This window comes from Protomyctophum parallelum (genome assembly GCF_964188405.1).
Source record: "Protomyctophum parallelum genome assembly, chromosome: 15".
Classification (NCBI taxonomy): Eukaryota; Metazoa; Chordata; class Actinopteri; order Myctophiformes; family Myctophidae; genus Protomyctophum; species Protomyctophum parallelum.
Window position 1 is genome coordinate 41,358,751 of NC_139710.1, and position 22,700 is coordinate 41,381,450.

A 22,700-nucleotide genomic window follows, 5' to 3' on the forward strand; every position below is an offset into this window, starting at 1 on the left:
CAGACGCCCCAGAGCCTTTCTGTGTCTGTGGAGATACAGACGCCCCAGAGCCTTTCTGTGTCTGTGGAGATACAGACGCCCCAGAGCCTTTCTGTGTCTGTGGAGATACAGACGCCCCAGAGCAGAAGGAGGAGTCTACCTTTCTGTGTCTACAGAATAGAGCCGCGATGCTCAACATTTTCAGGCCATGACCCCCAAAAATAATCATATTTCAACTGGGAACCCCCCCCCCCCCAAAAAAAAAACAACGCCTCGCACTGTGAGCTTGTAGATCGGCTATTTTCACAAAGCGTAATATCGACCACTTTGTCACACCTCATGGTCCTGGAACAGGAAGAGGAAGTGACATTTAACAGGAAGAGGAAGTGACACTGACCTGTTTTCTTCTTCTTCTCTGGAGTTCTTTTTAGGCTGATACTTTTTAGACAGATTCCTACAGAGAACACACACGCACACGCGCATGCACGCGCACGTGCACACGCACGCACACACGCACACGCACACACACACACACACACACACACACACACACACACACACACACAGTTAGCCTTTAACCGTCTATACAATGTTACGTTACCCTGTCTATAACTGTAATGTTGTTGTTTTTTCCGTTATCATTATAGTTTTAGAATATAATAGTATTGGAGACACTCGCTACGCCTTATCGCTACCCATTATTAAATCCACCTGAGACCTCCTGTGGCTTTATTGCTTTATTGTAGATTCATCTTTATTGTCTTTATGGCGTGTTTCTTAAACAAACATCGTTGCAGACAACTCCCATCCTGCACAGACATCACCTCTTCAATCTCCTCCCATCAGGCAGGAGATATAGAAGTATCCAGAGCTCAACATCTCGCTTCAGAGATAGCACTTACCCCGTAGCCATTAGACATCTGAACTGGTAGAAATATGCATATTAAAAAAGCACTGAAAAAAACTGAATGTAATTGCCTATGCTGCTGGTTTTTGTATTGTATTGTCCTTCTTGTTTGTGTATCTATGGTTGTCTGTATATGTTGAGTATGAACACAGAGACATTCCTATCAACGTGTTGACATGGCAAATAAATGATTGAATCTTGAATCTTGAAAGACAAACATCGAAGCCATAAATCCCTCAATGACAACCTATTATAACAACATTTAATTGATGTTAGATAACAACTGAATGTGATTGGTTAGCCGATTTTGCTCGTCTACATAATGGCGTACATTTTCCTTTCATTGTCAACGTTCCTGTTGCCACAAATGTGAGACACATTATGACCTAATTCAGTGATCCCTTGCCCAAACTTTTTCATGTTAAGGACCCCCAAATTGAAACTACGCCATTTGAAAAAGATGTGTCAGGGACCCCCATGAGAGAAGAGCAGTGATTCTGCTAGAGGTCCCCGGACCCCCTGGAACTCCCTCAAGGACCCCTGGGGGTCCCCGGACCGCACTTTGGGAACCACTGACAAAAGCTGTATATAGGAGGGGCTAGCACCCCTCAAAGCTGTATATAGGAGGGCTAGCACCCCTCAAAGCTGTATATAGGAGGGGCTAGCACTCATAGCTGTATATAGGAGGGGCTAGCACCCCTCAAAGCTGTATATAGGAGGGGCTAGCACTCATAGCTGTATATAGGAGGGGCTAGCACCCCTCAAAGCTGTATATAGGAGGGCTAGCACCCCTCAAAGCTGTATATAGGAGGGGCTAGCACTCATAGGGGCTAGCACCCCTCAAAGCTGTATATAGGAGGGGCTAGCACTCATAGCTGTAAATAGGAGGGGCTAGCACCCCTCAAAGCAGTATATAGGAGGGGCTAGCACTCATAGCTGTAAATAGGAGGGGCTAGCACCCCTCATAGCTGTATATAGCCCCTCATAGCTGTATATAGGAGGGGCTAGCACCCCTCAAAGCTGTATATAGGAGGGGCTAGCACCCATAGCTGTAAATAGGAGGGGCTAGAGCCCCTCATAGCTGTATATAGGAGGGGCTAGCAGATCTACAAGCTCGTAGATTGTAGGTCTGTTATTTTTGAAAAATCGAAGAACGACTGACATAGCAGAAACATAGCTTTTTCAGAAAACTGTCAGGATGTAGAAGACATTTTATATAATCTGATCTCAGGTCAGAATGGGTTCAATACACTAAATCAACCATTACCAAGGAAGCTCTTAGAAGGAAGTGAAGTGGTCACGTGACTGGGCTGCGCCATGACACTTTCATGGACACTTTCATGGGAGCCAAACTCACACCAGTAGTGCAATGAATACATGGCAGTGAATGGAGCAGGCTGGACCAGCTCATAACAAACATTATACATGAACGATTGCGAGCTTTGTCATATAATTGGTTCAGGAATATGAAAGAAGACATAAGTGATATCACACGTTTTTTCTGAGTGGTTGTTTTTCGACTTAATAACTATTTATTTTTATTGAGGTATTTATAGAAGAGCACATAGTAAGTTTGTCTGCCTGGGCTGCTCTCTGCTCTTTGAAAAAAAAAATCACATTAACCCATTCTGACCTGAGATCAGATTCACACGAGGTTTCCGCTGGACACACACTGGTCTGATTAACCCATTCTGACCTGAGATCAGATTCTAAAAATGTCAGTCGTTCTTCGAATTTTCAAAAAATAGCAGACCTACAAGCTCGTATCGCGCCACTCGGTGGCGCGATATGAGCTTGTAGATCTGCTATTTTTCAATAGCTAAAGCATAACATGATGCCAACACCAAAATGGGTGCCCGTTCAGAATGGGTTAAGTAGTATGCACATCAAAAAATAAGACAGCCTAAAATAACGTGTTATATATATTATTTTATTTTCCAGAAGCGATCACTTTACAAAAGGTCTCAGTCATTCATAAATAATGTTTGTTCATGAGCTGGTCACTGAGCTCTCATTGACTCCAATGCATTCTGCCGAACTTCCGGGTGTAGTTTGGCTCCCGTGAAAGTGTCCATGAAAGTGTCATGGCGCAGCCCAGTCACATGACCACTTCACTTCCTTCTAAGAGCTTCCTTGACCATTACCAGGACGTTGGGATGTCAGCCTGGTCAAGGGACACAGCCTGGTCAAGGGCTCCCCCTGTTGCACGTGTCATTTCCAACTCTATTGTCAGCACATGGAAACTAGGGGCTATTCTGAACGGGAACCCATTTTGGTGTTAGCATCATGTTATGCTTTAGCTATTGAAAAATAGCAGATCTACAAGCTCATAGCGCACCACCGAGTGGCGCGCTACGAGCTTGTAGGTCTGCTATTTTAGAAAAATCGAAGAACGACTGACATTTTTAGAATCTGATCTCAGGTCAGAATGAGTTAATCAGACCAGTGTGTGTCCAGTGGAAACCTCGTATGGATCTGATCTCAGGTCAGAATGGGTTCATCAGACCAGTGTGTGTCCAGTGGAAACCTCGTATGAATCTGATCTCAGGTCAGAATGGGTTAATATATATATAACTATTCTCTGCCTATCGGGACGTAACTCGGACGGCGCTGAGTCGGGTTCTGGTGGCCATCGCAACGCTCGGCACGGTGCCTCGCTGGGCGGGGCCTCGCTGGGCGGGGCCTCACGTGGCTCAAGGGCCACCAGACACGGTGCGCCTCCGGCATCGACATCAGTGACACAAAAAAGCAAAACTCTCCCATAGTTTCAGTTCTGGATTTCCCAGTATGTTGATTATCACATACTGGGGGGTATTTCTAAGGTGATTATCACATACTGGGGGGTATTTCTAAGGTGATTATCACATACTGGGGGGTATTTCTAAGGTGATTATCACATACTGGGGGGTATTTCTAAGGTGATTATCACATACTGGGGGTATTTCTAAGGTGATTATCACATACTGGGGGTATTTCTAAGGTGATTATCACATACTGGGGGTATTTCTAAGGTGATTATCACATACTGGGGGTATTTCTAAGGTGATTATCACATACTGGGGGGTATTTCTAAGGTGATTATCACATACTGGGCGTATTTCTAAGGTGATTATCACATACTGGGGGTATTTCTAAGGTGATTATCACATACTGGGGGTATTTCTAAGGTGATTATCACATACTGGGGGTATTTCTAAGGTGATTATTTCATGCTGGGGGTATTTCTAAGGTGATTATCACATACTGGGGGTATTTCTAAGGTGATTATCACATACTGGGGGGTATTTCTAAGGTGATTATCACATACTGGGGGTATTTCTAAGGTGATTATCACATACTGGGGGGTATTTCTAAGGTGATTATCATATACTGGGGAGTATTTCTAAGGTGATTATCACATACTGGGGGGTATTTCTAAGGTGATTATCACATGCTGGGGGGTATTTATAAAGGTGATTATCACATACTGGGGGTATTTCTAAGGTGATTATCACATACTGGGGGTATTTCTAAGGTGATTATCACATGCTGGGGGGTATTTCTAAGGTGATTATCACATACTGGGGGGTATTTCTAAGGTGATTATCACATACTGGGGGTATTTCTAAGGTGATTATCACATACTGGGGGGTATTTCTAAGGTGATTATCATATACTGGGGGTATTTCTAAGGTGATTATCACATACTGGGGGGTATTTCTAAGGTGATTATCACATGCCGGGGGGTATTTATAAAGGTGATTATCACATACTGGGGGGGTATTTCTAAGGTGATTATCACATGCTGGGGGGCATTTCTAAGGTGATTATCACATACTGGGGGGTATTTCTAAGGTGATTATCACATACTGGGGGTATTTCTAAGGTGATTATCACATACTGGGGGTATTTCTAAGGTGATTATCACATACTAGGGGTATTTCTAAGGTGATTATCACATACTGGGGGTATTTCTAAGGTGATTATCACATGCTGGGGGTATTTCTAAGGTGATTATCACATACTGGGGGTATTTCTAAGGTGATTATCACATACTGGGGGTATTTCTAAGGTGATTATCACATACTGGGGGTATTTCTAAGGTGATTATCACATGCTGGGGGGTATTTCTAAGGTGATTATCACATACTGGGGGGTATTTCTAAGGTGATTATCACATACTAGGGGGTATTTCTAAGGTGATTATCACATACTGGGGGGTATTTCTAAGGTGATTATCATATACTGGGGGTATTTCTAAGGTGATTATCACATACTGGGGGGTATTTCTAAGGTGATTATCACATGCTGGGGGGTATTTATAAAGGTGATTATCACATACTGGGGGGGTATTTCTAAGGTGATTATCACATGCTGGGGGGTATTTCTACGGTGATTATCACATACTGGGGGGTATTTCTAAGGTGATTATCACATACTGGGGGTATTTCTAAGGTGATTATCACATACTGGGGGTATTTCTAAGGTGATTATCACATACTAGGGGTATTTCTAAGGTGATTATCACATACTGGGGGTATTTCTAAGGTGATTATCACATGCTGGGGGTATTTCTAAGGTGATTATCACATACTGGGGGTATTTCTAAGGTGATTATCATATACTGGGGGTATTTCTAAGGTGATTATCACATACTGGGGGTATTTCTAAGGTGATTATCACATACTGGGGGTATTTCTAAGGTGATTATCACATGCTGGGGGGTATTTATAAAGGTGATTATCACATGATGGGGGTATTTCTAAGGTGATTATCACATACTGGGGGTATTTCTAAGGTGATTATCACATGCTGGGGGGTATTTCTAAGGTGATTATCACATGCTGGGGGTATTTCTAAGGTGATTATCACATACTAGGGGTATTTCTAAGGTGATTATCACATACTGTGGGTATTTCTAAGGTGATTATCACATACTGGGGGTATTTCTAAGGTGATTATCCCATGCTGGGGGTATTTCTACGGTGATTATCACATACTGGGGGTATTTCTAAGGTGATTATCCCATGCTGGGGGTATTTCTACGGTGATTATCACATACTGGGGGTATTTCTAAGGTGATTATCACATACTGGGGGTATTTATAAAGGTGATTATCACATACTGGGGGGTATTTCTAAGGTGATTATCACATACTGGGGGGTATTTCTAAGGTGATTATCACATACTGGGGGTATTTCTAAGGTGATTATCACATACTGGGGGGTATTTCTAAGGTGATTATCACATACTGGGGGTATTTCTAAGGTGATTATCACATACTGGGGGTATTTCTAAGGTGATTATCACATACTGGGGGTACCAACATTCTTCGCATCATGCACCACGGGACGTCTCCGGAGCGTACCTGATCTGCTTGGCGTAGCTCAGCTCGATGTCGGCTCTCTCCTTCACGAACTTGGTGTATCGCTCCACGAACTCGATGCCCCAGCTGGTGTGCCTCTCCAGGTTGTCAAACTGGTCCTGGGGGTGCAGAGAAGAGGTTGAGAGCACCAGTGTTGTTTTTGGCAGCAAATTTCTATTTTAGTTTAGTCATAGTCTTTGGACTGAAACATAATTTAGTTTTAGTCACATTTTAGTCACCTGGAAATGTCTTAGTGTTAGTCTAGTTTTAGTCGACTAAATGTCATAAGATTTTAGTCGACTAAATCTACAGTTGATTTAGTCGACTAAAATGTATTTTGGCGGGCCTTGATGCCGTCGTAATGAGTGTTTTTACACTGTGAAAATAGCCGATCTACAAGCTCAACGCGTCGCGTTGCGACGCGTTGTGACGCGTTGTGAGCTTGTAGATCGGCTATTTTCAGCATGCAACCAAGTGTAAAATGACTTATACTGGATCTCTTGTCCACTAGTCCCTTCCTAACATTTTAGTGTAGTTTTTATTTGTCTACGAAATTGTCAGTATATTTAGTCTTAGTTTTAGTCATCGTAGCATAGTTTTCATTTAGTTTCCATTTGTTTTTGACAGTGAAAATAGGTAGTCGACGAACATTTTTCGTCTTAGTTTTAGTCGACGAAAACAACACTGGTTGAGACCCCAGACCCAAGATTCAACTATGGAAAAGTCGCAATTTTGAAAAATTGTTATTGTGAGCTTGTAGATCGGCTATTTTCAGCATGCAACCAATATTGTAAAATTACTTATTCTGGATATCTTGTCCCACTAGTCCCTTCCTAACATTTTAGTCTAGTTTTTAAATTTGTTGACAAAATTGTCAGTATATTTAGTCTTAGTTTGAGTAATCATAGCTTAGTTTTCATTTAGTTTCCATTTAGTTTTCGTCAGTGGAAAAAGTTAGTCGACGAACATTTTTCATCTTAGTTTTAGTCGACGAAAACAAGACTGACCTCCACCTGAGCTCGACAATGGGGTCTGTGCCACCCGGGATACAGAACCCAAACACAGTCATTAAGACATGTGAATCCATGTGACATGTGAATCCCTTGACTCCTTCAAAACTGATCTCAAAGAGCACCTACGGACGGCTGCAATTCGAAACTGGCCCCCGTAAAATCTGAATCCCCCACCCACCCCCCCCCCCCCTTTCCCCCGCCCTCACTGTATATGTTTCTTTTCCCTTTTTGCTTCCTTTACGATGAATTCCTGTTCTGTTCTTTAACTACATAGAAGTGTCTATTTGTATGTCTCTAAATGTTTTGATTAATTGAAGAATGTGGACCCTGTTGTAAACAAGTGTAATGCTTAATTGGGTCGTCCACTCACAGTTAACAGTCTTTGTATTGAGTTTGTGCTTGAAATGTACTGTAATTCTGCAAACTGTTAATGAATATTTCAATCAATCAACAAAAGCCTCGACCGGGGGGGCGAACCGGGACCTCGTATCAACCTTTTCAACCTTTTTCCACATCAAGGCCCATTATTTATTCGAGCCACGGACCACCGTTAATACTACTACTGTTAGATGTTAGACTGTTAGACCACTGTTTGATGACATTTTAGTGTCTCAAGATACAAAACTAAAGAATATCTTTTGTCGTCGTTGGATAACATTGTGTCCACAATTCAATGCTGTGTTGATGATGGTACCATTAGGAGAGATAACAGGCAAATGATCAAAATAACTGTTATTTTACATTCTCTAATTGTGTAGACATACTACTAGTAACTCTTGCCCACCTGCCCCCTGGCAGCTAAATAAAACACTAAGGGTTGCCCTCCTGCCCCCTGGCAGCTAAATAAATCACTAAGGGTTGCCCACCTGCCTGCCCCTGGCAGCTAAATAAAACACTAAGGGTTGCCCACCTGCCCCTGGCAGCTAAATGAAACACTAAGGGTCACCCACCTGCCCCCTGGCATCTAAATGAAACACTAAGGGTTGCCCACCTGCCCCTGGCAGCTAAATGAAACACTAAGGGTGGCCCACCTGCCCCTGGCAGCTAAATAAAACACTAAGGGTCGCACACCTGCCCCTGGCAGCTAAATAAAACACTAAGGGTTGCCCACCTGCCCCCTGGCAGCTAAATGAAACACTAAGGGTCGCCCACCTGCCCCTGGCAGCTAAATAAAACACTAAGGGTGTTTCCTACAAGCACATATGTGTTGTGAGCTTGAAGATCTGCTGTTTTCGGTCCGCAGCATGCTTTCACAGAAGCTTTACTTCTATGCAATCCAGAATAAAGACTGAAATCAGTCTCTGTGACTGAGAACGTTGATCTATGCTTGGCCCGTAGGCCCGTAGGCCTACAGCCCGTAGGCCCGTTGGATGTACCTGTAACACTCTTTCATGCAAGGCGTCCCACAAATTGAGACCCTGTCTGTCCCACATTGTGACTGACAGGCATCGGTGTTCACATTGAGACCCTGTCTGTCCCACATTGTGACTGACAGGCATCGGTGTTCACATTGAGACCCTGTCTGTCCCACATTGTGACTGACAGGCATCGGTGTTCACATTGAGACCCTGTCTGTCCCACATTGTGACTGACAGACGTCAGTGTTCACATTGAGACCCTGTCTGTCCCACATTGTGACTGACAGGCATCAGTGTTCACATTGAGACCCTGTCTGTCCCACATTGTGACTGACAGGCATCAGTGTTCACATTGAGACCTGTCTGTCCCACATTGTGACTGACAGGCATCAGTGTTCACATTGAGACCCTGTCTGTCTGTCCCACATTGTGACTGACAGGCATCAGTGTTCACATTGAGACCCTGTCTGTCCCACATTGTGACTGACAGACATCAGTGTTCACATTGAGACCCTGTCTGTCCCACATTGTGACTGACAGACATCAGTGTTCACATTGAGACCCTGTCTGTCCCACATTGTGACTGACAGGCATCAGTGTTCACATTGAGACCCTGTCTGTCCCACATTGTGACTGACAGGCATCAGTGTTCACATTGAGACCCTGTCTGTCCCACATTGTGACTGACAGGCATCAGTGTTCACATTGAGACCCTGTCTGTCCCACATTGTGACTGACAGACATCAGTGTTCACATTGAGACCCTGTCTGTCCCACATTGTGACTGACAGACATCAGTGTTCACATTGAGACCCTGTCTGTCCCACATTGTGACTGACAGACATCAGTGTTCACATTGAGACCCTGTCTGTCCCACATTGTGACTGACAGACATCAGTGTTCACATTGAGACCCTGTCTGTCCCACATTGTGACTGACAGACATCAGTGTTCACATGCCCCAATATAGTCCCCTAATAGTTGGCCTTCTGTTGTAAAGCTCTCTCATTGTCTCTTCTCCTGTCTTTTTAAGCCTGTTAAAATAGCATTTCATAAAGTACTAAAGTTGCTAACCCGGTACTCCAGGGACCCACGTCCCCCAATCCCACTTGTCTCACACAAGTGACACTTCCGTCCCTCAGATGAACAGTTTGGTCACCCTACTCTGGAAGCTGAACTAACGCCAGCTACGTTAGCGTAGCCGCAGCCCACATGCAGGGCACCGGGGCAACGTTCCTGACGTAAATATAGAGGCGGCTTTGGGGATGCTAACGGTAGCAACCAATAGTCAAGTGTAACGTCTCCCATAGCTCCTCCTCGGCTACTATAAATGGTGTTCAGGGACTATGATGGTAATAAATACAGGCTATTGAATTGGTATTCATAACATATACCCAGGTACGCTAGAGCTACAATGAAGGCAACACCTTATAAAAAAATATACGGTTTAAATAAACACCTATGATGATAGCTAAATATATGAATATATAAACATTAAGGTATTAAATGTGAACACCATATAGCTACTATAGCTAAAAGGGTGTAAGGTATTGAATGAGGCTATATTGATAATAAAACGGTCACCACCATCGTTAACGGTGACTGTATATATATATATATATATATATATATAATATTCACATCATTGATAAAACGGTAACATTATAAGGTATAAATATAATATTCACATCATTGATAAAAACGGTAACATTATAAGGTATAAATATAATATTCACAGATATCATTGATAAAACGGTAACATTATAAGGTATATAATGAATTATCGTTGATAACCCGGTAACATCCATGATGTGCTGCTGCATGTGCATGCTATTATTCTATTGTGAATGTGAAGGGGGTTAACGGTCCTATTAATCTATTGTGAATGTGAAGGGGGTTAACGGTCCTATTATTCTATTGTGAATGTGAAGGGGGTTAACGGTCCTATTATTATATTGTGATGGATGTGTGTCCGCAGTTCGGTCATAGTATTCTTATTATACTAGGGGGGGGGGGTCCGCAGCAGCCAGGCTACTCACCCACAGCTCGGTTCCTATATTATTCTTATTGTGATGGATGTGAAAATGGATGTTGCTGAAAATAGCCGATCTACAAGCTCACAACGCGTCGCGGTGCGACGCGTTGTGAGCTTGTAGATCTGCTATTTTCAGCATGCAACCAAGTGTAAAATGACTTTTACTGGATCTCTTGTCCACTAGTCCCTTCCTAACATTTTAGTGTAGTTTTGTAGGGGGGGGGGGGGGGGGGGGGGGGCTACTCACCCACAGCTCGGTCCCCCAGCTGCAGCTCATGGCTCCGGTGGTCCGTCTCATGGTCCCGCCGCCGCTGCGGACCCCCTGCTGCCCCGGCGCTGCTGCAGGCTGCATGCTGAGACCACCCGAACCGAACCCACCGATCCACACCACACCACACCGAACCGAACCGAACCGAACCGAACCGAACCGAACCGGACCGGGCCGGGCCTCAGGACTGTGCCATAATGCTCTCTCTCTCTCTCTCTCTCTCTCTCTCTCTCTCTCTCTCTCTCATGCAACGTGCACGCGCCCGTATGGTTGCTTGGTTTGGTTGGTTGTTTAGTCGAAAGAGCGCATGTGCGCCCCGGCCGGCCGGCCGCGGCCGCGCGCTTCGCTGTTCAGCAGGAGGACGGACGTACGCGCACGTACTGCGCCACGCAGGCGCAGTAAAAACGGCCCCGGTCACGTGGTTCATGTAGCTCGAAATAGTGACAGATTATTATGCCTAATATTTATTATAGACTGCAGTGTGACACATGTCCATATAGACTGCAGTGACACATGTCCATATATAGACTGCAGTGACACATGTCCATATATAGACTGCAGTGACACATGTCCATATATAGACTGCAGTGACACATGTCCATATATAGACTGCAGTGACACATGTCCATATATAGACTGCAGTGACATGTCCATATATAGACTGCAGTGACACATGTCCATATATAGACTGCAGTGACACATGTCCATATATAGACTGCAGTGACACATGTCCATATATAGACTGCAGTGACACATGTGCATATATAGACTGCGACACATGTCCATATATAGACTGCAGTGACACATGTCCATATATAGACTGCAGTGACACATGTCCATATATAGACTGCAGTGACACATGTCCATATATAGACTGCAGTGACACTTGTCCATATTGTTTGTTTATTGTTTATAAGGATCCCCAAAAGCTAGTCTTGCTGGGGTCCGACACAGACAAACATTTAACATTTAACAAAGGCAATACTTACAATTGTTTACAAACACCAACTCAAAATAAAACATAGTAAAATAAAATATAAAATAAGAAATAAAAAATGTAAAATAAGGAATAAAAAACATAGGAGAAATAAAAACAAAGAGAAACATAGCAAAAAATCACTTTCAATAAATTATACATTTGAATTATTATTTCCCCAGGGTTACTGCAGTATGGTTTACATATTAAAGGTGTTCTTTTAACTTGATTTTAAAGATGAATTTTGTATTTGTATTGGTTATACACTTTGGTAGTGCATTCCAACCTATTACTGCTCTGTAGAATCAGATAACAGAAGATTTAAGAATATTTGTTCTTGGTTTAGGTGCCACCAAAACACCCGAACTGGCTTGTCTAGTCATATGGTTATGTTCGTCTCTTACATGTGCTAAGACCCACAGGTTCAGAACCCCTGTCCCCATGGGGGTCCAGACCCACAGGTTCAGAACCCCTGTCCCCATGGGGGTCCAGACCCACAGGTTCAGAACCCCTGTCCCCATGGGGGTCCAGACCCACAGGTTCAGAACCCCTGTCCCCATGGGGGTCCAGACCCACAGGTTCAGAACCCCTGGCTGTCCCCATGGGGGTCCAGACCCACAGGTTCAGAACCCCTGCCCCCATGGGGGTCCAGACCCACAGGTTCAGAACCCCTGTCCCCATGGGGGTCCAGACCCACAGGTTCAGAACCCCTGGCTGTCCCCATGGGGGTCCAGACCCACAGGTTCAGAACCCCTGCCCCCATGGGGGTCCAGACCCACAGGTTCAGAACCCCTGGCTGTCCCCATGGGGGTCCAGACCCACAGGTTCAGAACCCCTGTCCCCATGGGGGTCCAGACCCACAGGTTCAGAACCCCTGGCTGTCCCCATGGGGGTCCAGACCCACAGGTTCAGAAACCCTGCCCCCATGGGGGTCCAGACCCACAGGTTCAGAACCCCTGTCCCCATGGGGGTCCAGACCCACAGGTTCAGAAACCCTGCCCCCATGGGGGTCCAGACCCACAGGTTCAGAAACCCTGCCCCCATGGGGGTCCAGACCCACAGGTTCAGAACCCCTGTCCCCATGGGGGTCCAGACCCACAGGTTCAGAATCCCTGTCCCCATGGGGGTCCAGACCCACAGGTTCAGAATCAGAACCCCTGTCCTGCACTAGAAACATTCAGATAGCAGCATGACGACATGACAAAGGGGCAACGGTCCTTTCGCGCTGCACTCCGTTTAGCCACTAGGTGGCAGCAGTGGGCCGTTAAAGGACCACTTTTCAACCTATATTCATATAATTGCTCCTCAATAAATGTTCGTGATGAAATAGCAAAAAGAAAAAATTATATACTTGGTCTGTGTCTCATAATATTAATAAGAATAAGAATAAGAAGAAGAAGAAGAAGAAGAAGAAGAAGAAGAAGAAGAAGAAGAAGAAGAAAATGTTTGCGTTTCTTTCACCATGTAGTAAATGCTGATCTAAGGCTATGCCCCGCCCACAGGCCTCATAGGAGGGCTGTGGGCAGTTCAGAAACCAGTCTGTGTCTCACAGGAGGGCTGTGGGCAGTTCAGAAACCAGTCTGTGTCTCATAGGAGGGCTGTGGGCAGTTCAGAAACCAGTCTGTGTCTCATAGGAGGGCTGTGGGTAGTTCAGAAACCAGTCTGTGTCTCATAGGAGGGCTGTGGGCAGTTCAGAAACCAGTCTGTGTCTCATAGGAGGGCTGTGGGCAGTTCAGAAACCAGTCCGTGTCTCATAGGAGGGCTGTGGGCAGTTCAGAAACCAGTCCGTGTCTCATAGGAGGGCTGTGGGCAGTTCAGAAACCAGTCTGTGTCTCATAGGAGGGCTGTGGGCGGCTCAGAAACCAGTCTGTGTCTCATAGGAGGGCTGTGGGCGGTTCAGAAACCAGTCTGTGTCTCATAGGAGGGCTGTGGGCAGTTCAGAAACCAGTCTGTGTCTCAGGCTGTGGGCAGTTCAGAAACCATTATGTGTCTCATAGGACTGTGGGCAGTTCAGAAACCAGTCTGTGTCTCATAGGAGGGCTGTGGGCAGTTCAGAAACCAGTCTGTGTCTCATAGGAGGGCTGTCTGTGGACAGTTCAGAAACCAGTCTGTGTCTCATAGGAGGGCTGCCTGTGGACAGTTCAGAAACCAGTCTGTGTCTCATAGGAGGGCTGTCTGTGGACAGTTCAGAAACCAGTCTGTGTCTCATAGGAGGGCTGTCTGTGGACAGTTCAGAAACCAGTCTGTGTCTCATAGGAGGGCTGTCTGTGGACAGTTCAGAAACCAGTCTGTGTCTCATACCCTATTTCCAGACCTAAGCGGAAAACTGCTTTGCGCTGCGGACCAGTGTTGTTTTTGGCAGCGAATTTCTATTTTAGTTTTAGTCATAGTCTCTTGAATAGTTTTCACTTAGTTTTAGTCACATTTTAGTCACCTGGAATGTATTAGTGTTAGTCTAGTTTTAGTCGACTAAATGTCATAAGAGTTTAGTCGACAAAATCTACAGGTGATTAAGTCGACTAAAATGTATTTTGGTGGGCCTTGATGCCGTCATAACTGATTTTACACTTTACACGCGTCGCGCTGCGGCGCGTTGTGAGCTTGTAGATCTGCTATTTTCAGCACGCAACCAAGTGTAAAATGACTTTTACTGGATCTCTTGTCCACTAGTCCCTTCCTAACATTTTAGTGTAGTTTTTATTTGTTGACGAAATTGTCAGTATATTTAGTCTTAGTTTTAGTCACCATAGCATAGTTTTCATTTAGTTTTCTTCAGCGGAAAAAGGTACAGTAGTCGACGAACATTTTTCGTCTTAGTTTTAGTCGACGAAAACAACACTGCTGCGGACAGAAGAGCGTTTCCGGGAATCTGCAGGCTGTCGCGGCAGTCGTCCGCGGAGGCGGAGCTTCTTTTCCATCCACCAGCCGTCTAAAAAAACCTGGAAAAAAAGAAGCTGCATGCGGACAGCTTCTTCTGTCCGCAGCACAAAACCGTTTTCCGCTTAGGTCTGGAAACGGGGATAGGAGGGCTGTGGTGCACAGCACTCTCTCACACACACACACACGCACATGCACGCGCACATGCACACGCACACAATGAGAAACACATTATTTTCCTCACCAGTCGCGTTTTATTCTTTAAATATACATAGATTTGTTTTCTATATTAAATACCCCCCCCCCCCACACACACACACATCCAGCAGAAATAACACACACTCTACTTTGTGCAGCATATTTGCTTATTAAGACATTTTGCGAAAAGTAGAAAAGAAAAGAAAAAGAAACTACTGTACAGCCTGTATTTTTCTCTTTCTTTCTTTCTTTCTTTGGGCACTAAGGAAGAGAGAAGCACTGATGGACTATTCATTCATAGTCAAGAGGTGACCACCGAAACGGCTCAGTGATGTCATGTTGTACTTCTAGTAAAAACAGAGACAGTGATGTCATGTTGTACTTCTAGTAAAAACAGAGACCACCGAAACGGCTCAGTGATGTCATGTTGTAGTTCTAGTAAAAACAGAGACCACCGAAACGGCTCAGTGATGTCATGTTGTAGTTCTAGTAAAAACAGAGACCACCGAAACGGCTCAGTGATGTCATGTTGTAGTTCTAGTAAAAACAGAGACCACCGAAACGGCTCAGTGATGTCATGTTGTAGTTCTAGTAAAAACAGAGACAGTGATGTCATGTTGTAGTTCTAGTAAAAACAGAGACCACCAAAACGGCTCAGTGATGTCATGTTGTAGTTCTAGTAAAAACAGAGACAGTGATGTCATGTTGTAGTTCTAGTAAAAACAGAGACAGTGATGTCATGTTGTAGTTTTAGTCAAAACAGAGACAGTGATGTCATGTTGTAGTTTTCGGGTGGTCACCTCTGCACCGAAACCTGAAGTATGAATAGACCTTAAAGGGACACTTCACCGTTTTGGAAAAAAAGTAAAAAACATATATGTTAATGACCTTTAGCAGATTTAGATCACTTCCCTGGGGTCTTCTTCTGGGGTGTAATATGTGGTTTTACATATTTTAGATTTTAGACTTACTTCCGAGACTACAGTTGTCTCAGTAAGACAGCCCTCCCACCTATCCACAAGGAGGAGCAGTGCACCAAAGCATGATGGGAATTGCAGTCCAGGAAATGAAGTGAACCCAGTGTCTAGACTCTATGGCATCATGGACACTGAGGAAATGTAAAATATCTAAAAGCACACATTACACACACATAATGAAGACCCCAGGAAAGTGTTCTAAATCTTCTGAAAAAAAAAGAAAAACCCCAAAAAGTGTTAATCAGACCAGTGTGTGTCCAGTGGAAACCTCGTATGAATCTGATCTCAGGTCAGAATGGGTTAATCAGACCAGTGTGTGTCCCAGTGGAAACCTCGTATGAATCTGATGTCAGGTCAGAATGGGTTAAAGGAAGAGAGAGGTTACCCCAGAGTCACGACATCGAGGGGGCAGAAAACAGTCCCCGGCTCACGTGGTTCTCGTGTGACTCCTTTGTCACTGTAAAGTCCATAGACTCCAATGCATTCTGTATAAAACCTCCGGTTCAGGGCTTTGTTTGTCATGCTAGAAGAGCCGCTCTAGCCCATTCTGACCGGGAACCCATTTTGGTGTTAGCATCATGTTATGCTTTAGCTATTGAAAAATAGCAGATCTACAAGCTCATAGAGCTTGTAGATCTGCTATTTTTTGAAGAATCGAAGAACGACTGACATTTTTTAAATCTGATCTCAGGTCAGAACGGGTTAATCAGACCAGTGTGTGTCCAGTGGAAACCTCGTATGAATCTGATCTCAGGTCAGAATGGGCGAGTGGACTGAGGGCCACAACGAAAGCGTAAAAAGCCAAACAGTATCCAGGTCTGGTGAGTCGCGGGGGGGGGGGGTCTATACTCCATGCCCCGCCCCCCCCTGCCTCCCCCCTCCCCCGGAGAGGGCGGGGCTTATCAGGCATCAGAGTGGAGGACATTGATTGGACAACGGCACTAAGAGGCATGCATGTTGACACTCCTACAACGTTGTTCTACAGTGTGTGTGTGTGTGTGAGAGAAATTGTGTGACAAGTCTTTTCAAGTTTGCGTCCATAGCAGTCTTTCTCTCTTCCGTCTGTGCCGGGGGGGGTTTCAGGGGGTCTCAGACTCGAGGGCTGTAGCGGGGGGGTCCAGGAGGGGGGGTCCAGGAGGGGGGGGGTCTCAGACTCGAGGGCTGTAGCGGGGGTCCAGGAGGGGGGGTCCAGGAGGGGGGGGGGGGTCCAGGAGGGGGGGTCCAGGAGGGGGGGTCCAGGAGGGGGGGGTCTCAGACTCGAGGGCTGTAGCGGGGGTCCAGGAGGGGGGGTCCAGGAGGGGGGGGGGGGGGGGGGTCCAGGAGGGGGGGGTCTCAGACTCGAGGGCTGTAGCGGGGGTCCAGGAGGGGGGGTCCAGGAGGGGGGGGGGGGGGGGTCCAGGAGGGGGGGGTCTCAGACTCGAGGGCTGTAGCGGGGGTCCAGGAGGGGGGGTCCAGGAGGGGGGGGGGGGTCCAGGAGGGGGGGGGGGTCCAGGAGGGGGGGGGGGGGTCCAGGAGGGGGGGGTCTCAGACTCGAGGGCTGTAGCGGGGGTCCAGGAGGGGGGGGGGGGGTCCAGGAGGGGGGGGGGGTCCAGGAGGGGGGGGTCTCAGACTCGAGGGCTGTAGCAGGGGTCCAGGGGGGGGGGGGGTCCAGGGGGGGGTCTCAGACTCGAGGGCTGTAGCAGGGGTTCCGTGGCGCCTCGGTGAAGGACTTCAGCTCGTAGGGGATGCCCGTGTCCACCTCGATGGACTTCCGCGAGAACAGCAGGCGGATGTCGTTGTGGAGGTAGATCTTCCCCGATTTGGAGCTCTGGAATCTGTGGAGGACGAACAGGGGGACCCGTTTAGCCGTGACCATTTTACACCAGGGGTGGGCAACTGGCGGCCCGGGGGCCACATGCGGCCCCCACCTTCACTTAATGTGGCCCTCAGGTTAATATCAGAACACTGATAATATTGGTTTCAGCTGTCACTATTCCACAACTTGCAAACAATACCCGCTTTTATTACTTCCGTCTAAATTAGTAGCTCATTGCTTCAACACAAGTATAATTAAAGGCATTTGAAATTACATAAAAAATTTCAGGATTCCAATTCAAAAATAGCAAAAATCTACAAGCTCAAAACGTGTCAGTGCGACGCGTTTTGAGCTTGTAGATCAGCTATTTTTTGCTACGACAGTAATATATGGCCCTAGGGAGTGAGTGTGGAAGTATAGTGGCCCTCTCCATCGTCAAAGTTGCCCACCCATAATTTACACTCTTAACCCATTTCGGTGTTTTAAACATGTTGTTATAATTTAGCTATTGAAAAATATTTTTTTTTGAAAAACCGAAGAACGACTGACATAGAAACATAGCTTTTTCAGAAAACTGTCAGGATGTAGAATATTTTTTATATATATATATATATATATATATATATATATATATATATAGGTTTTAAACTGTATAATGCATTCCAGGTGTTTTTCTCTCTGGTTCTAAAGAACATGTGTGTGTTTAGCATACCATTTATTATTATTACTCCAGTTTTGGCATCACTGCACTGGCTTCCGGTTGTTTTTAGGATTGATTTTAAAATTATTTTACTTGTCTATAAAGCTCTCAATGGTCTCGCACCTTCCGACCTACATGACTGTCTGCCTAAATATGTCCCAAACCGCCCCCTAAGGTCTTCCACTGCTGGCCTGCTCGCTTTGCCTAAAAAAATGGCAACAAAAAAATACGGGGAAGCAGCTTTTTGCTTCTACGGGCCGTCGGCATGGAACAAGCTCCCACTGTATATTCGTCAGGCAGCCTCTGTAGACATTTTTTTTTTTTTTTTTTTTAAGATATTTTTTTGCGGCTTACGCCTTTTATTGATTTTTGAAGGGACAGACAGTAGGCTGACAGGAAACGGGAGAGAGATGGGGGGATGACATGCAGTAAAGGCCGTGTCGGGTCCGGGAGTCGAACCCGCGGCACACTGCGACTGGATTACCAGTCCGGTGCCCAGACCGTTACGCTACGGCCTGGGCCTCTGTTGACATTTTTAAAGCTCAGCTCAAGACCCACTTCTACAACATTGCTTTTAATTGATCTTTAATTTTTTTGTTATTCATGTCCTCACTGTACTGCATTACTGCTTGTTTTTTAATGTCGTTGCCTTGCTTTTCTTTTATTCTAACTCGGTGCTAACGGTACAAATCACGAGGTGTGATGTCACGAGGCGTGATGTCACGAGGCGTGATGTCACGAGGCGTGATGTCACGAGGTGTGATGTCACGAGGTGTGATGTCATGATGTCACGAGGCATGATGTCACGAGGTGTGATGTCACGAGGTGTGATGTCATGATGTCACGAGGCGTGATGTCATGATGTCACGAGGCGTGATGTCACGAGGCGTGATGTCACGAGGTGTGATGTCATGATGTCATGAGGCGTGATGTCATGATGTCATGAGGCGTGATGTCACGAGGCATGATGTCACGAGGTGTGATGTCACGAGGTGTGATGTCACGAGGCGTGATGTCACGAGGTGTGATGTCATGAGGTGTGATGTCACGAGGCGTGATGTCATGATGTCACGAGGCGTGATGTCACGAGGTGTGATGTCACGAGGTGTGATGTCATGATGTCATGAGGCGTGCTGTCACGAGGCATGCTGTCACGAGGCGTGATGTCACGAGGCGTGATGTCACGAGGCGTGATGTCATGAGGCGTGATGTCACGAGGCATGATGTCACGAGGCGTGATGTCACGAGGCGTGATGTCACGAGGCCTGATGTCACGAGGTGTGATGTCACGAGGTGTGATGTCACGAGGCGTGATGTCACGAGGTGTGATGTCACGAGGTGTGATGTCATGATGTCACGAGGCGTGATGTCACGAGGTGTGATGTCACGAGATGTGATGTCATGATGTCACGAGGCGTTATGTCACGAGGCGTGATGTCGCGAGGCGTGATGTCACGAGGTGTGATGTCATGATGTCACGAGGCGTGATGTCACGAGGCATGATGTCATGATGTCACGAGGTGTGATGTCATGATGTCACGAGGCGTGATGTCATGATGTCACGAGGCGTGATGTCACGAGGTGTGATGTCGTGATGTCACGAGGCGTGATGTCACGAGGCGTGATGTCACGAGGTGTGATGTCATGATGTCACGAGGCGTGATGTCACGAGGCGTGATGTCACGAGGCGTGATGTCACGAGGCGTGATGTCATGAGGCGTGATGTCACGAGGTGTGATGTCACGAGGCGTGATGTCACGAGGCGTGGTGTCATGATGTCACGAGGCGTGATGTCACGAGGCGTGATGTCACGAGGTGTGATGTCATGATGTCATGAGGCGTGATGTCACGAGGCGTGATGTCACGAGGTGTGATGTCATGATGTCATGAGGTGTGATGTCACGAGGTGTGATGTCATGATGTCACGAGGTGTTATGTCACAAGGCGTGATGTCATGATGTCACGAGGCGTGATGTCACAAGGTGTTATGTTACGAGGCGTGATGTCACAAGGTGTGATGTCACGAGGCGTTATGTGACGAGGCGTGATGTCACGAGGCGTGATGTCACGAGGCGTTATGTGACGAGGCGTGGACTGATAACTATATATGGAGGTGTGACTGACTGACTAACGGGATATGCAGGTTTTCATAGTAAAGTGTGTATATAAAAAAAAATACCTCAAAATTGTAGCCTACTTAGAAAGAGCTTCTTCCAGCTTAGAATGCTGGCAAAGATTAAATCTTGTCTTTCCCGCCCTGTGTTCGAAACTGTTATCCATGCCTTTATGACATCCCTCCTCGACTACTGTAATGCCCTGTATATTGGAGTCAACCAGGTCTCCATATCTCGCTTACAGTTAGTCCAGAATGCCGCCGCACGGTTGCTTACAGGTACACGTAAGCGTGACCATATTAGTCCTGTACTAGCCTCCCTCCTTTGGCTTCCTGTGCGATACAGGATTGATTTTAAAGTTTTGCTTTTTGTTTTCAAATGTTTAAATGGTTTGGCACCCATTTATCTCTCTGAACTACTCAAACCGTATGTTCCCACAAGGACCCTCAGGTCCTCTGACCAGCTTCTCCTGGTGGTGCCTAAATCAAGGCTGAAGCTCAGAGGGAACCGGGCTTTTGCAGTGGCAGCTCCCAAGCTCTGGAATGAGCTGCCTCTGCACATAAGACAGGCCCCCACTCTTCAGGTGTTTAAATCACGCCTCAAGACATATTTTTATTCTTTGGCTTTTCCAAGCGTATGAGCTTTTTGATGTTGAAAGTGACACTGTGTACTGTGTGTTGTTTGTTTTTTAAATGAAGTTGTGATTTTTATTATTTTATTGTAAAGCACTTTGGTACAACTTGTTGTTATTTAAATGTGCTATAGAAATAAAGATGGTATGGTATGGTAAATGTACGTACAGTAGTTATTTTCCACCACTGCAAATACAATGCAAAAAATATTGAACCCAAGAAAGGGTTTGTTTGATTGATTGATTGATTGATTGATTGATTGAAAATTGTATTTACAGTTCGTAGAATTTGGGTACATTTCAAACCAGAAAAAACACTAAGACTTGTTTACATCACGGTCCACCATTTTCAACAGGGTTAAAGGTCAAGTGGACACTAAGTGGACACTTGGAACTGGGCATTAGCGATGTGTGGGCACTAGGTACAGGGTCGCAGTACCTGTGTTGGCACCTTGGTCGAGTACCTTTGACCTCAGTAGCCTACATTTTATTCTCAGTAGTAATTCTCAGTGGGACAACTGGGCACCTAGGGGTAGGATAACTGGGCACATAGGGGTAGGATAACTGGGCACCTAAGGGTAGGATAACTGGGCACCTAGGGGTAGGATAACTGGGCACCTGGGGGTAGGATAACTGGGCACCTAAGGGTAGGATAACTGGGCACCTGGGGGTAGGATAACTGGGCACCTAGGGGTAGGATAACTGGGCACCTAGGGATAGGATAACTGGGCACCTAAGGGTAGGATAACTGGGCACCTGGGGGTAGGATAACTGGGCACCTAAGGGTAGGATAACTGGGCACCTAGGGGTAGGATAACTGGGCACCTAGGGGTAGGATAACTGGGCACCTAGGGGTAGGATAACTGGGCACCTAGGGGTAGGATAACTGGGCACCTAGGGGTAGGATAACTGGGCACCTAGGGGTAGGATAACTGGGCACCTAGGGGTAGGATGACTGGGCACCTAGGGGTAGGATAACTGGGCACCTGGGGGTAGGATAACTGGGCACCTGGGCAACCGGGCACTGGTGGGCAGTTTTTAGGCACCTTGATCGAGTACCTTTGACCTTAAGACATTTTATTCTCAGTGGTAAAAATGTTCTTGTGTGCAGTGAGATTAAGTAGTAATCATTGATTTATACATTTCTTTGCATATATTTATTTATTTTTGTATTTATTTATTTATGTATTTACTTTTAGTTATGGCAGTTTTAGCCCTCCATAGGGCGGGACTGCGACGCTCTATAGGGCTCTTGTCTAACTTAATTAAATGTATTAACCCATTCTGAACGGGAACCCATTTTGGTGTTAGCATCTTGATATGCTTTAGCTATTGAAAAATAGCAGACATTTTTAGAATCTGATCTCAGGTCAGAATGGGTTAATCAGACCAGTGTGTGTCCAGTGGAAACCTCGTATGAATCTGATCTCAGGTCAGAATGGGTTAATCAGATTATATTTTTTCCTACCTGAGGTGAATCAGGTAGCAGAGGATCTTCTTCCTGTCCTTGCTGGCAGCCACTCCCCCTGC

General features: G+C 45.9%; 3 protein-coding genes across 4 annotated transcripts in view; 1 reads left to right on the forward strand and 2 right to left on the reverse strand.

The window, feature by feature from the left end:
- The window catches only part of LOC310871531 (formin-binding protein 1-like), a 55,249-nt gene extending 44,309 nt beyond the window's left edge, over positions 1-10,940 (reverse strand). For both annotated transcript variants that reach the window (XM_083783105.1, XM_083783104.1), the window contains exons 1-3: positions 10,882-10,940; positions 6,234-6,349; positions 377-433 (exon numbers count right to left, since the gene is read on the reverse strand). In XM_083783105.1, the coding sequence (XP_083639231.1) occupies positions 377-433; positions 6,234-6,349; positions 10,882-10,932 (224 nt within the window). In that variant the 5' untranslated portion in view covers positions 10,933-10,940. The remainder of the gene's footprint in view (positions 1-376; positions 434-6,233; positions 6,350-10,881) is intronic.
- mylkb (myosin light chain kinase b) overlaps positions 1-22,700 on the forward strand; it is a 243,182-nt gene that overhangs the window by 37,380 nt on the left and 183,102 nt on the right. The window lies entirely within an intron of this gene.
- The window catches only part of atosb (atos homolog b), a 31,754-nt gene continuing 26,523 nt past the window's right edge, over positions 17,470-22,700 (reverse strand). The window contains 2 exon segments of the mRNA XM_083783166.1: positions 17,470-17,744; positions 22,639-22,700. The exon segment at positions 22,639-22,700 is cut by the window's right edge and continues 246 nt beyond it. Coding sequence (XP_083639292.1) covers positions 17,591-17,744; positions 22,639-22,700 — 216 coding nt within the window. The 3' untranslated portion in view covers positions 17,470-17,590.